The 14,312-nt window shown below is 63.9% G+C and overlaps 1 protein-coding gene across 3 annotated transcripts; it reads right to left on the bottom strand.

Moving 5' to 3' along the window:
- Window positions 1–435: 435 nt before the first annotated feature.
- VWA5B2 (von Willebrand factor A domain containing 5B2) lies at window positions 436–13,908 on the bottom strand. 3 transcript variants are annotated; one of them, XM_049802561.1, is made up of 22 exons: window positions 13,807–13,908; window positions 8,892–9,047; window positions 8,309–8,470; window positions 7,770–7,995; window positions 7,510–7,664; window positions 6,910–7,041; window positions 6,664–6,788; window positions 6,357–6,533; window positions 6,164–6,274; window positions 5,837–6,039; window positions 5,418–5,532; window positions 5,148–5,333; window positions 4,894–5,044; window positions 4,529–4,818; window positions 3,148–3,373; window positions 2,718–3,062; window positions 2,500–2,637; window positions 2,293–2,412; window positions 1,971–2,048; window positions 1,717–1,786; window positions 1,371–1,479; window positions 436–1,044 (listed from the first exon to the last, which is right to left on the bottom strand). In XM_049802561.1, the coding sequence occupies exons 2-22, from the start codon at window positions 9,028–9,030 to the stop codon at window positions 436–438; spliced, it is 3,867 nt and encodes a 1,288-aa protein (XP_049658518.1). In that variant the 5' UTR covers window positions 9,031–9,047; window positions 13,807–13,908. The 3 variants fall into 3 exon arrangements, with proteins under 3 accessions (XP_049658518.1, XP_049658517.1, XP_049658519.1); XM_049802560.1 differs by lacking the exon at window positions 13,807–13,908 and adding an exon at window positions 12,518–12,693; XM_049802562.1 differs by lacking the exon at window positions 13,807–13,908 and adding an exon at window positions 12,518–12,693 and having other exon boundaries at window positions 7,782–7,995.
- Between the last annotated feature and the right edge of the window lie 404 nt (window positions 13,909–14,312).

The raw sequence follows: 14,312 nt of genomic DNA, 5'->3' as shown, positions 1-14,312 counted from the left end.
GGCAGGACTTCCCCAATAAAGAGGGCTTCTTTGTGTGCCCTTCCCCGACTGCAGCATCCTCATGCTATGACAGTGTTGGGATGGCCGTGCCTTGGCCTGCCCCACCTGTGTGAGCTGCCTTCCCAGCCCTGGGAGAGTGCTGCCTGGGGTGGGGAAGCAGCCTCTGGCATGAGGTTGACACAGGATCAGCAAAACCACTTTGCCTCAAGGTTTGAATCACCTTGATGCAGCCCAGGGATCCCTCCAGCATGGCTTTTCCTAGTCCCCTGTCTGCTCCCTCCCACGGGAGATGGCTGGGAAGGGGGTGACCCCTCCCCAAGGGCTCTGGTGAGCCCCAGCGTGGTCTGAATGGGGCCAACGGTTCCCTGCCCCTAACAGAGACGCCTGTGCAGGCAGCGTGGAGCCAGGCATCTTTATTGGCCCCGCTGGTGGCCGTCAGACATTGTTGGGGTTGTAGCACAGCATGTTCAGCTTGATGTTCTCATCCCAGTGACGCAGCAGCAGGAACAAGTGCCTGGCCGCCCCTTTGAGGCAGCCCACGTCCACCCCTTCAGGCAGCCGCTGCGCCTGCAGCCACGCGTCCGCCTTGGCCGCCACCAGCTCCCACTCCTCGAAGAAACCGGCGCAGCGATGCTCCAGCCACGCCAAGGCCACCGCCGTGGCCCAGCTGGCACTCTCCAGGTCCTCCGGCCCCACATCCTGCCAGCTCATGCCAGCCTCGGAGGGGGCGGCCGAGTGGGGGCCAGTGTCGGTCTCGGAGCCGTGGCCGCTGTCCGCCTGCACCCACACGGCTGCACTGGGCACCTCGGAGCAAGTGCTCCGGGACGGGGGCGAGCCGGGCTGTGGGGCTGCAGCGGGCTCCTCTCCCTCTTCGCCGCCGGGCCCTGCCTCGGGGCTGCTCCTGGCCCCCGGCGACGTGGGGCTGAGGCTGGCTCGGTGGGAGGCGTAGGGGGAGGCCCGGCGCAGGCGGTCCAGGGGGATCTGCACCACTTCGGAGAAGCTCTCGGTGAGCTGGAACGGCCCCTGGGCTTGCTGCAGCTGCACCTGCAATGGTGGGGCAGGCGACTGGGGGTGGCCAAGCAGGAGCACAGACCCACCGCAGCCCCCAGCACCCAGTGGTGGGGGCTGCAGGAGCGTCCCTGAGGCACAGGGACTGTCCAACCCCCCCCCACCCCGCGAAAGCCAGCAAAGGCCACCAGGGCCATTCAAGGATGCAGCAGCGCAGAGCAGGCACCCACCGGGTTTGTATCCTCAACTGGGTGCTGCTGCTGGTGCTGCCTGGCATCCCCTGGGTGGCTCAGCTGCAACCCAGCAGGGAAGGTGCCTGCTTGGCCCCCTCCCTCCAGGTGGGATGGGGACAGGGTCCTTACCAGCGGGAGGTAGTCATGGCTGGCGTGGTTGCTGGAGTGCTCGCTTTCTGGGCTGAGGCACTGCGGGCGCAGCGCCAGGCTGGGCCCCCTGCGCCTGCTCAGGCTAAACCTGGGGGGGGGGGAAACAGGTCTGTTGATGGCAGGGGACACACACACACAATTCCCAAAGGGCAGCTGGGCCCCAGCCTGCTGCAGGGAAGGGGCTGAAGCACCAAACCCCCACCCTTACGCCACAGGAGCTGGCAGGGGACGTTGGACCTGCAGCACCCAAGAAGTGGCACTGTCCCCCTCTTCCTACAACGTGCTGTTTTTTGGGCCATTGCATCCCCCTACCCTGCAGCCTCACCTGGAGCCAGCGATGCTCTCTGTGGATTTCTGGGAGCCCATGGAGGTGGTGGAGGGGCTGGTTGGAGGCCCTGCAAGGGGGGAAGAGCTGAGCATGGTGGGGGCCGTGATGCACCCAGAGGTGCATCCCGCTCCCCAGCACTGGTGAGGGCGGTTCAGCCCCCATGCCGAGGGCAGATGTGGCTGCAGCAGATGCCAGGGGCACCCCCCAGTCCCCCACTGTCCAGCCCTTGGGCCCCTCCACCCTGGACGCACCATTCGAGCAGTTCTGCTTTTCCCAGCCGTAGGTAGGGGAGGAGATGCTGGCTGGAGACCCAGGGGTCTCATCTCGCTCTGCAAAGGAGCAATGCCTTGAGGGCCCTCTTGGGACCCTCACAGCCTGCAGCTCCTGCCAGGGGCTGCTACGCTGCCTCCCCATGTCCCCCTCCCAGTGTGGGGCAGATGCCTCTTCCCAGGCATCCACAGCACTCCAGCCGGGACCAACCCCACGCAGCTGCGAGCTGAGGGTCCCCAGGGATGCCGGTGCTCAGGCAGGTCCCTGGGGAGCGTAGGCTGATGTAAGGGCCCAGATCGGTACCTGCAGTGATGGGGGCCTCATTCTGCTCCTCTGCGTCCCGCTGCTGGCCCAGACCTGCCAAGGAGCTCCTGTGGTGCCAGCTCCCTGCCGTAGCAGCTCGTGGCCGACTGGCCGAGCCAGCTGCAAGGGATGGTGCCACCTCAGCCCTCTGTCCCCTTGCTGCCCCCCCCCCCCCCCCCCAGCACACCAGGCCCCCCTGGGCTGTACCTGTGCCCCACACCTCAGGGGCTGCGGGCAGGGCTGCCTGTGTGGCACCATCCACAGGCACCAGGCGGGTGTAGAGAGAAGGCACGTTGCAGGCTTTGCTGGTTTGCACAGCTTTCAGGCGAAACCGGCGGGCGAAACCTGTCCGGAGCGAGGTGGTTAGAGCACAGGGCTGTGCTGGAGTTTGTGGGGGGGGACAGGACACATGCACCGGTACCCACCCTGCTCCAGCTCGGCTTCCCTCTGCGCCGCATTCTCGTTATCCCGGATGACGGAGTGTGCTGCCAAGCGGTGCAGCGGCTTGTCCCAAGCCTTGCCCGCCCGCCGCGGAGGGTCCTCCCTGCCTGGCCCCTCCTGGGGGTGCAGCAGCGACTCCAGCGAGGCCGTCACTTCCCAGGACACCGGCTTGCCGGCTCGCAGCGCATGGATCACCACCTGGCAGCGCAGGGGCAGGCTGGCATCACCCAGGCTGGGCTCCCTCGGCTCGGGCACCGGCGAGGCGCTGAAGAGGTAGGAGGGCTCCACCAGCATGTCCCAGTCCAGGTTGGTGGGTGAGAGGAGGTTATCTGGGCAACGGCAAGATGTGGGCTCAGGAAGGCGGGCTACCCAGCTCTGTCGCCGCCACCCTCGTCCCCCAGAGCCAGCACACACTTGACTCCACCGCGCTGGGTTGCAGCCGCTGTGCCCGGGGTCCCAGCTCGTCCAGCCGCCCCTCCAGGGACTGGTTCCTCTTCTGTGACACCTTCTCCAGGGCCTGGCAGAGCCGGTGGGCATCCAGCTCTCCGTGCGGCGAGGAAAAGCTGCGGCTGGCCAGGGCGGAGCGTGCCAGCACCTTCTTCCGCCGCGCCAGCTCCTCCATGCTCAGGGCCACCGTCACCTGCGGCGGGGCGGGAGGCTGACGGCGAGCCCGGCAAAGGCACCGGCACAGAGCCCAGACTGCGCCAAGCCGTGATGGGGCACCTGCGGCCCCGGCCGGCTGTCGGCCGGAGCCGCTGGCTGACGCCCAGCCCTGCCGCTCTGCAGGCTGGCACCCGGCAGCCTCCCAGGGTGACAGGAGATGCTCGCCAGGATTGTAATACACGTGGGAAGGACCGACGGCACGGAGACAGGAGTTTGCAAACATCTCTGGGGGCTGACTCAGGCTGACGCCGAGGCAGGAGGAGTTGGCAGGGATTTTTGTGTGGGCGGGGGGGGGCCTTAGCTCAGTTGCTCAGGCTGGATGATGCTACAGTGGGATGCAGTCTCCAGCGCACAGTCATGTCCCCACACTGAGATGCTTCACCTAAAAGCTACGGCAGGGCAGCGGCACCTGCGCCGCCTCTCACCCTGGCAGCGGGGAGCCCGGGGGGGGGGATCGTTTACGCTGCGGGGAAATCACTTACGCTTGACATTTCGGCAGTAAAAGCCACCAGCTGTGCTCTTGTGCGGCGGGAGCGGGTTACCTAACCCGTGCCACCGGGAAGGAGCGTGTCCCAGAGCTGGGTGACAGCTGGCCTCAGCCGGCCTGGGGGCCATCGTCACTAGGGAGCTGCTTCTCCCCATCCCAGCAACCTGGCTGGGTTTTAAACTCAGATATGAAGCAGCAGGAATGCAGCCCATCGCTAACAAAGCATCAGGTGGTGTTGGCTGAGGGCTGAAGGGAGCCAGGCAGGAGCTTAGCCAGCCCACCCCCTCCTCTCCAGCTTGGCAGGTTCATTACCAGATGCCTGCCCAGCTATTTTCACTTGATTTCTGCAGCATCAACGAGGATCTGAGCTGGCTAGGGTGTTTGTTAGCCACCCAGCTGCCTACTGGCCCAGGAAGCTGAGGGACCAGCTGCTTGGTCCCCAGCTGTCCCATTCCAGTAGGGCAAAACCACCCGAGGAGTCTCCTTGCAGCACCCATAGCTGATCCTTGCTTAAAATCCAGGCTACAGTGCCCCGGCTTCCAGCCCAGTGCCCACGTGTCTGGGCACAACACGGCAGCGAGACCCTAGCTAAGCCGGCAGCAACCTCCCCACGCGTGAGCCCTGGCACCCCATTGGCATCCTTACCTTGGTGCCAGCCCGGGTGGAGGGCAGCGGGGCAGACTTGGTAGAGGATTCGCAGAGGGACAGGCTCTTCTGGCCCTGCTGCGAGGTGGCATCGGTGCCGGGGGCTGAGGAGCCGCCCTCGGGGGCCACGTCCCGGGAGCCGGTGGACTCGCTGCTGGTGGAGCTGCGGGAGAGCAGCCCCCGGCTGCGGTCGGTGCTGACGGAGCAGTGCGTCAGGACGTACTGCTCCTGGATGTAGGAGGGCTGGTAAATTCGCTTCCAGATGTCTCCCCCCGAAATGGGATCCGCACCTGCCCGGCGAGCGCACACCCCGTCAGCCCACAGCTCCCACGCCTGCCCCCCGCCCCGGCTCCAGCCCCACTCACTCCGCTCTGATGTCTCGGTGCCCTCAGCGGAGAGCTCCAGGGAAGCATCCCTGGATCCCGGGGTGCTCCGGGGTGGCTGGCGGCTCTCCCCGGGACTGGGCACCTCCTCCTGGAAGGGGAAGGCTGAACCCCGGTGAGCCCCTTCCCAGCCCTGGCAGAGAGAGGGCACTGCTGTCAGCCCCCCCAGCACGGGGACAAGCTGGTGGCACTGGGCACGTGCCATCGTCCCCATGTCAGGGAAGTACTGGTCATACCGGCGGGCGCCTGTCGCGGAAGCGAGCGATGCTGTAGAGGACGCAGTAGCTGACAAGGCGGTCGCCGGGGTAGAGGGCCGGGAGCTCAGTGGGCGAGAGCAGAGCCTCCATGCTGTCAGGGACGTACCAGTCGATGGTGATGTCGCTGATGGCCGGCTCGATCGCCTTCTTCAGGGACTTGATCAGCTGGGGTGGGGAGGGGAACCAGTGTCAGACACGGTGGTGGCCCCTGTGCTCCCTGCCTTCCCCCCATCTCTGCCCGGGCATTACCTTGGGCTGCAGCCTCTCGGCCGGGCTCAAGAACTCGGCGTGGCCCCGGCTCACCTTGGCCATGCCTTTCAGCAGCCGCCGGCATGCCCGCGGGCCCATGCCAAAGCTGAAGCACCTGCAGGAGAGCCAGGCGGTGAAAAGCCATGGCTGGGCCAGTGCCAGGGTTTGGGCAGCCCACTGGTGAGCCCTGCAGCAGGGATGGGTGAGCGTGTTTGATAGACAGAGATGCCACCCCGGCTGCGTGCCGGGTTGGGGCACCCCAAGGGAAGCCGAGCCAGTGGGGTTGGGGGATGTTATGGGTGAACGACACCCTCGGGGCTGGTAGAGGCGAGATGTGGGGCTGCAGAAGGAGAAATCAGTGGGAACAGCCCAGGGGACATGAGGAGCACCGTGAACCCGCCACGGTGCCGGTGCCATACCTGACGGTGCTGGCCTGCCTGCGCACCAGCCGGAGGATCCTGCCCGTGTTGCCTGCCGCCGTGTCGGTGAAGAGGAAGAGCTGGCGGGGGTACCCATGGTGGAGGGGCTGTGCCAGCGCCCAGCCCAGGGCTGCCAGCAGGTTGGTGCTGCCCGCGTCTGCCCGCAGCCCGCCGAGGTACTCGCAGGCACGCCGCAGCGTCTCCTGCCCGCATGGAGAGCCGGCTTTGCAGCGGTCCCCCGGCTCGCCGGCCCCGACCCCAAGCTGGGAAGCCACAGGAACGGGGACGGAGAGGGGCTGGTGGGGGGCTTTGCCCGGCGGCACTCACGTTGCTGCAGAGGCGGCTGGATGGGAAGAGTGGCTTGATGTCGGCGCCGAAGCCAGCGACGTTGAGCAGCGTCCCCGATGGGAGGCTCTTCAGGGCCACCAGCAAAGCCTCCTGAGGTGACAGCGGGGACCGGGGAGGGCTGCTAAGGACCGGCCACCCAGGGTGCATCCCTGGCCCCGCAGCCGTGCCTCACCTTCATCTTGTCAAGGTCGGGGCCGCTCATGGTGCTGCTGCGGTCGACGAGGAAGAGGACCTCGCGGGTGACGCTCTGTAGGTCCCCGGGGACACCCTCCGCCGCCGGGCAGAAGTTCAGCATCAGCACAGGGTTGGGGAAGATGTCTTTGTGGAAACGCTTCTGCACAAAAGCCACCTGCGAGCCCAACGGGCCGGGGGCTTTCTTGCACCTGCTGGCTGGCACCGAGATCTTCCTCACCCACATCCCACCACCTCCCCCCTTCCTCCTCCTCCCCGCTGAGCCGGTGGTGGCCGTGCCCTGTCACCTGTCTCTCGCCACTGCCATCCTTCCTGGCGATCCGCATGTAATCCCGGCGGCTCCGGACGTGGGCCTCGTACTCGGGGTACGTCATGGTGCCGTCCTCCATCACCAGGTGGGGGTGGTGGGGCTCTGGGGGGCACAGCGGGGTTCGGAGCCACCCCGTGCCGCAGGGGGCTGGGGGATGCTCCGGATGCTTTTGGGGCAACACCCCATCTCCCCCAAACCCACCAAGGGCACCGTCCCCCCTCACCGCAGGGGTAAAGGATGATCTCCAGGTTCCTGTCGTAGCGGTGGGGCTCGGCCAGGGTGACACAGGTGGTGGTGGCAGAGCTGGCCCAGGGGTCGGCGTCGGCTCGCAGGGCGTGGGACGGGCTCTCCAGCCCTGCGGGGAGGAGGAGGTGGCAGGGCAGCCCCTTGCACCCCCACCCCCACCCCCACCCCCACACGCTGGGCTCCGTGCCTGTGCAGGACCTGGGACTGCAGCGGTGGCCGCTCCCTGCCAGCTCTAATGGGATTAACTGGGCCAGTAGCCAGAAGTGTGTCCCCACCGACCCACATCCCCTTCTCGCCCATCCGTCCTCTCCATCGCGTCTCCCCGGGGAAGGAAGCTGCTGACCTAGAGCTGCCCAAAGCCACATGCAGGGGACTTTGGGGGGTCCCAGCCCTGGGGTTGCAATGGGAAAAGGGCTTCTTTGTGTGGAGGGAGTGCAAGAGGATAGCCGGGGAAGGGGGCTCGCATCCTCCTAGAAGCATAGAGGGATCATGGGGACACAGTCCTGGGGGGACTTTTTTCCAACATTTTGGAGATGTTTTCCCCAACCAACCAATGCCACTCAAGCCGCCCCCCTACCTGCCAGCAAGCAGGGGCCCTTCACCAGCAGCTCGAAGGCAAACTCATAAGGAAAAGGGTTGCAGGGTCGTCCCCGAAAGATGTCCGTGCTCTCCACAGGCGCTGTGGGGGATGGCTGGCTCCGGGCACCCGGCCCCCCAAAACAGCTGGTGGGGCTGCAAGGGGAGAGGCGGTGATGGCTCCCGCCCCCCTCCCCACTCACCCAGCATCAGCATCCCCCCCCCCGGGATGGCGGAGACTGAGGAAGCCATGAAAATCACCATAGGGCCAACCTGTCGTCACACAAGCTTGCCGGCTCGCTCTCGGGGACGGTGGGGATGCAGGGCATGAGGACGGGGGGGAGGAGGAGACGCAGGGCCCCGTCCGGCAGCGTGGCCAGCTCCTGCGCCGTGCTCAGGGTGACGGACAGGCTCTCCGCTGGGCACAGTACGCCTGTGACGATGACGAAGGTGGAGCGCTCCACATCTTCGTCCAGGACGAGGTGGCCTGGGCAGGGGAGGGATGGTGGGAGGGTCAGTGGGGCATGTGAGGTTGGGGAGGTGTTAATTGCATTCTCTCCAAAGGGACAGCAGAGCACAGGTGTAATGAGGGCCATGCAAAATGTGGGTAAAGCCCTAGGAGAGGTGGAGGGAGGGGAAAGAGGAGGCTGAGATCTCTAGCGCCAGAGACCCCCCCCAAGGCACCAGGGTGGCCTAGCAGGGGCTCTCAGCCCCTCGTACCCCCCCATACTTCATCCCTGCTCGTTCTAAGCGTCCCAGCCAGGAGGACCCAACAGGATCACCCACGCCACCGCACTTACCGCCGGCACAGCGGCGCGGCCGACCAGGGCTGGGGCCACACTGGAGGCAGCAGTCCTGTGCCCGGTGCCGGTTCTGGACCTGGAACGTCACCCGCCGGCTGCCCACCGCTGCCTCGAAGCCAGCCACCACCTCCGACTCCTCCAGCGGGTAGACGAAGATGCCTGCAAGTGGGAGAGAGCCCCGAGGCAGATCCCCGGCACGGACACCGCCATGGCATGGTATAGCCCATGGCAGCGCTGCAAAGATCCTGTCTGACTCATGGGGCGATTTAGATGCACAGGAATGGGAAGGAAGGACTCAGAGCCTCACTAGCCTAGAGGAGGGCAGGGAGGATGAAATCCCCCTCTTCCTCAGCAATGGGAATGTTTTTGCTTGGCCTCACTCTCCTCCCTCCCGCAGGGCTATGCTGTGTGTCGGCGGTGCCCACATCACCGCTGGCCTCTGCCTTTGCTCCCCAAACTGAGCAAGGTTTGGGGGCCAGGACACCGGCAGGCTGGAGACAGGATGCCCTCCAGCACAGGTGCTTTTAGGGGGCCGTGCAGGCAGCCTGGGTCCCTGCCAGCCCCAATAGCTCCTCCTTACCTTCCACGGGCTCCTCGTGTGGGTTGGTGTACACGAGGTGAGCGGTGATGCTCAGGGAGTACCCGTTGGCACAAGCCTTCACCCTGGAGCTCTTCAGGGGCAGAGCTTCCCAGGAGGAGAGGGCGTACAGGCCTGGCATGGTCCCTCAGCAGGCACCTGCGGGCAGAGGGGAGGCAGGCACTGGGTGCTGGGGGACAGGGTCTGCCAGGAGGGGGCTTGTGCACGCAAGCTACTTCCATCTGCCCAGCCTGCTCTCCAGCATCCACAAAACACACGGACCTGGACCTCGGTCTCTGCTGGGACCCCAGCCCACCTGCAAACAAGGTCTGGAGCCAAAGGAGCCCACAGAGAGCTCTTTCACCCCACAGGTAAATAAACCTGGCTGTTGGGCAGTGGAATGCCTTCTCCTGTGGGCAGCAGCAGTTACATGCAAGCCCCAAGCCCTGGCAGACAAGCAGGGACTCCTAGACAGGACGGATGATGGCCAGCCACATGCAGCCAGTTTCTCAGCCACCCCACAGCAGCTCAATGGCTCCAGAGCCTCCCCAGACCGTCTCCCGCACCGGCTGGGAGAGGAGCATCTGCTGCTCCCATCTCCATCCACCCACAGAGGTTACCAGGGTAATTTGTTATTTAAAAAAAAAAAGAAAAAAAAAAAAAAAAAAGAAGAAGGGCAAGAAGCCCACAGTGTAACTAGGACAAAACAGTGAGCAGTGTTTGCTGGGGGTTTAATAATTAACAACAAGGTCAGCGTTGCACTGAGGAGTGGCACAGAGGGGAAGGCGCTGCAAGGGGGGAGCCTGGCTCCGGGGATGATGCTCTCTGCCTCCAGGCAAGTAATGCTCTGCCCAGAGACAGATGTGTCCAGCATCCCACCCTTCAGCAGGGGCTGTGGGAAGAGAGGCGGCTGGGGCTGCCTTCCAGCCAGGGCACAAACCCACTCCATACTCTTCTTCCCCTTGGGAAAATCATCTGGGAGCAGCATCCCAAATGATTGCCCGGAGCCAAGGTATCTCTCTAAAATCACCCCACCCTGTGCCATCAAATATTCATGTAGAATATTCGGGTCAGCTTTAGCCCTGCCTCTCCATGGATAGTGTGCATGGGTCCTGCTCCAGGCGTGGGTCTGCACCTCCACACTGTATCCCCTTTCTCCCCTCAAGCGCCTGCGCCCCAACAGCAGTGATGTCCCCTCATCACGCTGTGTGCCGGTGCTCCAGCATGCAACGTGCCCGGGGCAAGGACAAGGCCAGGTACAAGTGAACCATCTGGTCCCCCCCACTCTGGTGGCCTTCATCCCGGGAACGGCTCGTTCAAGCATCGGTAACGGGAGGCTCGGGGTGCTCTCGGCATGCGGTCACAGGGTGCCTCTCCCAGAGCATCCTTGAAAGCAGAGCAGGGCTACATCCTCGGAGGCAGTGCCAGGACTGAGTCCACGGCTGGCACAAGGCAGAGACCCACTGAGAAGTGCAGAAGTGCATTAGCAACGTGGTTGCATCTCAGGAAAATAAATCCATTAAGTCAGAGGGAGCTGTTTACTTGCTCAATTAGCATCGTAGGGTTATGCTGGCAGGTCCTGGCCACACAACCACCCGCTGCCATCGCCAATCCTCTACCCTGTGTGCAGGACGCGGCGTGCACTGCTGAGCCCCCCGGACTGCTCTCCCAGCACACAAGGTGGCACAGGCTCCCTGCACAGCCTGCTTTTCCTCCACACCGGCCGTGCCGCAGCTGGGAACACAATCAGCCGGGTCCTGCCCGGACCACAGCACCCAGCTGGGCTCCGGGGACTGGGACTCCCCCAGGTCAGCCGCACCGAGCCATTAAAGACAGATTTCACCCCAAAGCCCTTCCATTTGTTCCCAAGGCACCCAGCTTAATGCACAGCAACACACTGCTATTTGCCATGCCACCCGTTGGCCGGGGCACTGCCGGCTTGTTTACCAGGGACTTATTGGAGAAGCTGTCCCGGCTGCTTTTTATCACTTCTCTTTACATTCACCCTCGCAGAGTAAACAGGCCCCATCTGGCCCTGCCACGCTTCGTGCTAGCTGCTCTAAGCCCTGAGGTAATGAATAAAACCAGACCCGACGGTCCTCACCCCAGCCTCCTCATCCTCTTCCCCTGGGGCAGCAAGTTGTCCCCAGTGCTGGAGTGGCTTCACTGACAGGTCCCCAGCTCCCTCCCCCTCCCCGTCATGGTTGCCAGTGCCTTCGCAGCCCCCTCCTCTTCCTCCCTTCCCACCTGCTGCCTGCAGGAGCTGGTTTAACCAGCAGCATCCCCGATACGGAGGAGGCCGCAACAGGAGCGGGGCTGGGGGCGGCTCACCCTGCCGGCAGCAAAAAGCCCTCAGTGAAGGCAAGAAGGAGCTAACTCTTCTCTAGGTCAGAATAACTTAACGTTTCTCTTCTCGCCCGTGGGCAGGTTGAGTTTTCTAGCAAGGCTGCTGCAGGAAGCCAGGCGCCTGAGCCCAGCAAATCCTCTTTAGCTGCCTGCAAAGTTGTCAGAGTTTCACCTGCTGCAGCAACAGCCACCCGTGCCGGGCTGCACCACGGTCCTGGGGAAGGATGAGACCAGCCCCGGCACAGGCAAAACCAGCGGAAATTTCCACTGGGGATAGATGCACAGGCTGGTAAAAGGGAAGGATGGAAGGAGAGGAGGCTGAGCCTCTGTGGCAGCGCCTGGGGCGAGGAGGCATCGCTGCCCCTCCTGCTTCCCTTGCCTTCCCTCCCTGCGGGACATCCCTGCATCGCTCCAGTGGCACAGGGCACAAGGGCAGGAGAGCAAGATCTGTCCCAACTCCTGGAAAAGGGAGGAGGCCACAGAGGCAGGAGGTGATGGTGCTGCTGCCCAGCACCCACGGGGCACGCCGTTTTGCAGAGAGCCCAAAGAGGAGGAGCGGAGGGGAAAGGGATTTCCCCAGCACCTGCAGGCAAAGGGGATGGGGTGAAGGGCTGTCCCCGTCCCGAGCCTCTAGCCTGCGGTGCTGTCCCCTGGCTGACACTGCTGCTTTGTCTGCTGGGAAGTCGAAACAGAGAGCAGAGTGCACTGCATACACACACACACACACACACACACGCGTGCATGCATGCACACACAACCTGGCACACGCACCGCATCCAGAACCACCGTGTCTAGGATCTGTGCTGCTGCTCTCACCTCCCCAGAGCCACTAAAACCCCTGGAAAACCCCAGCCCTGTGTCAGGGAACAGGAGTTACTTGCCCTTGATGCACCCTAACACAGGCACCCCCAAAAAACCAATGCCCCAGGCCCCTGGATTTCCCCCGACACAGGCATATCCCAGCGGGGCGGCCTTGCAGAAGGGTCCCACGGCTCCTCCAGCCATGGGACATTTGTGGAACGGGCCAGGGACTGGTTGCTGATACCCTGGGGCACGCTTCCAGCAGTTATTATTGCCAGTCCTGTCAGGTCCATGCCGGATGGTGATTTCAGCACTTTTGTGGCCCTGCTGCCTCATCTCCCACCTCTCACCCCTCCTGCGATCCAGGGCTGCCCCGACAGCGGCTGTGCGACCCTGGGGCACCCAGGAATTGCAATATACCCACAGGGTCCGGGGTCACGGTGGTCCCAGACTCCCCCCCCCCCCCCCGCCCCAGCCCTTACCTGGAGGAGGAGGATGACACAGGGGCTGCAGGCTCTGCTCAGCACCCACTGGGTCCCTGCCCTCTGCAGAGCTCTCAGCCCTGGGGGTGGGTTTCCCTGCCCCTCTGGCTGGGGGGCTGCGGTACCCAGGAGGGATGAGCGGTCCCTCCCCACCTCTCCCTGCTGCAGGCTCCCTCTCTGGCACTGGCTCCTTCACCGCCCTCGCTCCATCCCTCGCTCCCTGTGCCAGCAGCAGAGCTGCTCCAAGCCCAGCCTCATTAAAGAGACACACTCCCCGGTACTGCCGCCCCAGGGAGGGCTGGAGGATGCTCTCATGGATGGTGCTGGGGGTCTCAGGGGACGGCCAACACCCCCAGAGGGTGACAGGCACTGACCAAGAGCAGAGCCCACTGCTGTGGGCTGCTCTACATCCACAGCGTGGCAATGTCCAGCCAAGCTTGGGTGCTAGTGAGACCCCAGGGTGATGCTGTGGCACCCACAAACACAGGGTTAGGCTGCCCGGGGCATGTAGCCCCATGTCTCCCCCGAACAAAGCACAGGGCAAAACACAAACCCCTATCAGCTGGCTGGATTCTCCAGTACAAATACCAAGGGCCACAAGTGTCACAACCAGCTTTGCTAGGAAAGGTCTCAGCTGCCCTGAGACTGTCACAAGAAGACCGGGCACAGGCAGATGCTGAGCATCCACCCCAAACCCAGATGCCCTGGGGTCCCACCAGGGCCATCCTCATCAGCCTCCGTGTGCTCCAGTGAAATCCCAGCCCCGAAGAGCAGGAAAGAAGGGGGATCTGGGGACAGCCCAGCCTTTGGGTGACAAGTGAGACAACAAGCCCTTTGGGGAGGGTGCAAACAGTCAGGAAATCCCAGCAAAGCCAGGACATATCTCCTGGCAGGGAGATCTCACAGCCCAGGGCGCGCTGGGAATCCCTTAGCCGCCACCACCAGCCTGGCATTCCCAAGTGGGACCAGAGAAAACCATCAGATTTGGGGCTAATTCCTGCCCTGTCTCTCCCAGGCAGCTCCCTCACTGTGCTATAGATAGGGCTGTGCTGCCACGGCTCTTTTTATAGAGCATGCAGAAGGGAGCCACCACCCTCCCGTGCACCGCAAAACCCACCGTCACAGCCACACCAAACCCGGAGCCAGCCCAGCCTCACCGGCACAAACTGGGGCAGAACAAGCAGGCAACACTGGTGGGGCGAGCTGTCCCCAAGTCCTCGGCAGGTGATTTCGGAGCAGCACCAGAGCGAGGAGGCCTGGCAGAGCAGCATCTCCCCACCGGATCTCACCTCTAAGCTGACCCACGCACCGCTATGGCTTCGTCTCCTCGGCACAGGTTTCACAGGTGACAGCAGGAGCAAAGGAAGAAAATCTCGGCGGACGACACCCTTTGCCGCACGTGGTAGCACTGGGCACGCTCCCCCCTCCTGACCCCTTACCCTGCACTTCAGCCAATACAATTATCTGGCAGAGAGGCACTCTGCGCATCCCTGGGGTGCTTGCAAGAGGACGCTTAGCCATTCCCTCTCCCCATGCGAGATGCCCCACGGCATGCCACTTCCCCTCCTTGTGCGGCACAGGGAGAGCGGAGAGCTAAAGTGTGCAGCTGCTCTCCTTCCCTGTCATTTATGACTGCAGAAGAAGGATGTTAACCCATATATTACCCCCCCCCCCCATGAGAGACGCCAGTTCTGCGAGCTGCTGGAGGCACAGCGCGCACCGCAGCACATCCACGCAGCCTGCGGCACGCGCGGGGCTCCTGCTCCCATCATCTCGGCAAGTGCTGCAGCCGCTC

This window comes from Accipiter gentilis, chromosome 6, assembly GCF_929443795.1.
Source record: "Accipiter gentilis chromosome 6, bAccGen1.1, whole genome shotgun sequence".
Taxonomy (NCBI): Eukaryota; Metazoa; Chordata; class Aves; order Accipitriformes; family Accipitridae; genus Astur; species Astur gentilis.
Note: the sequence above shows the minus strand (reverse complement) of the source record. Positions and strands in the feature narration are given on the sequence as shown.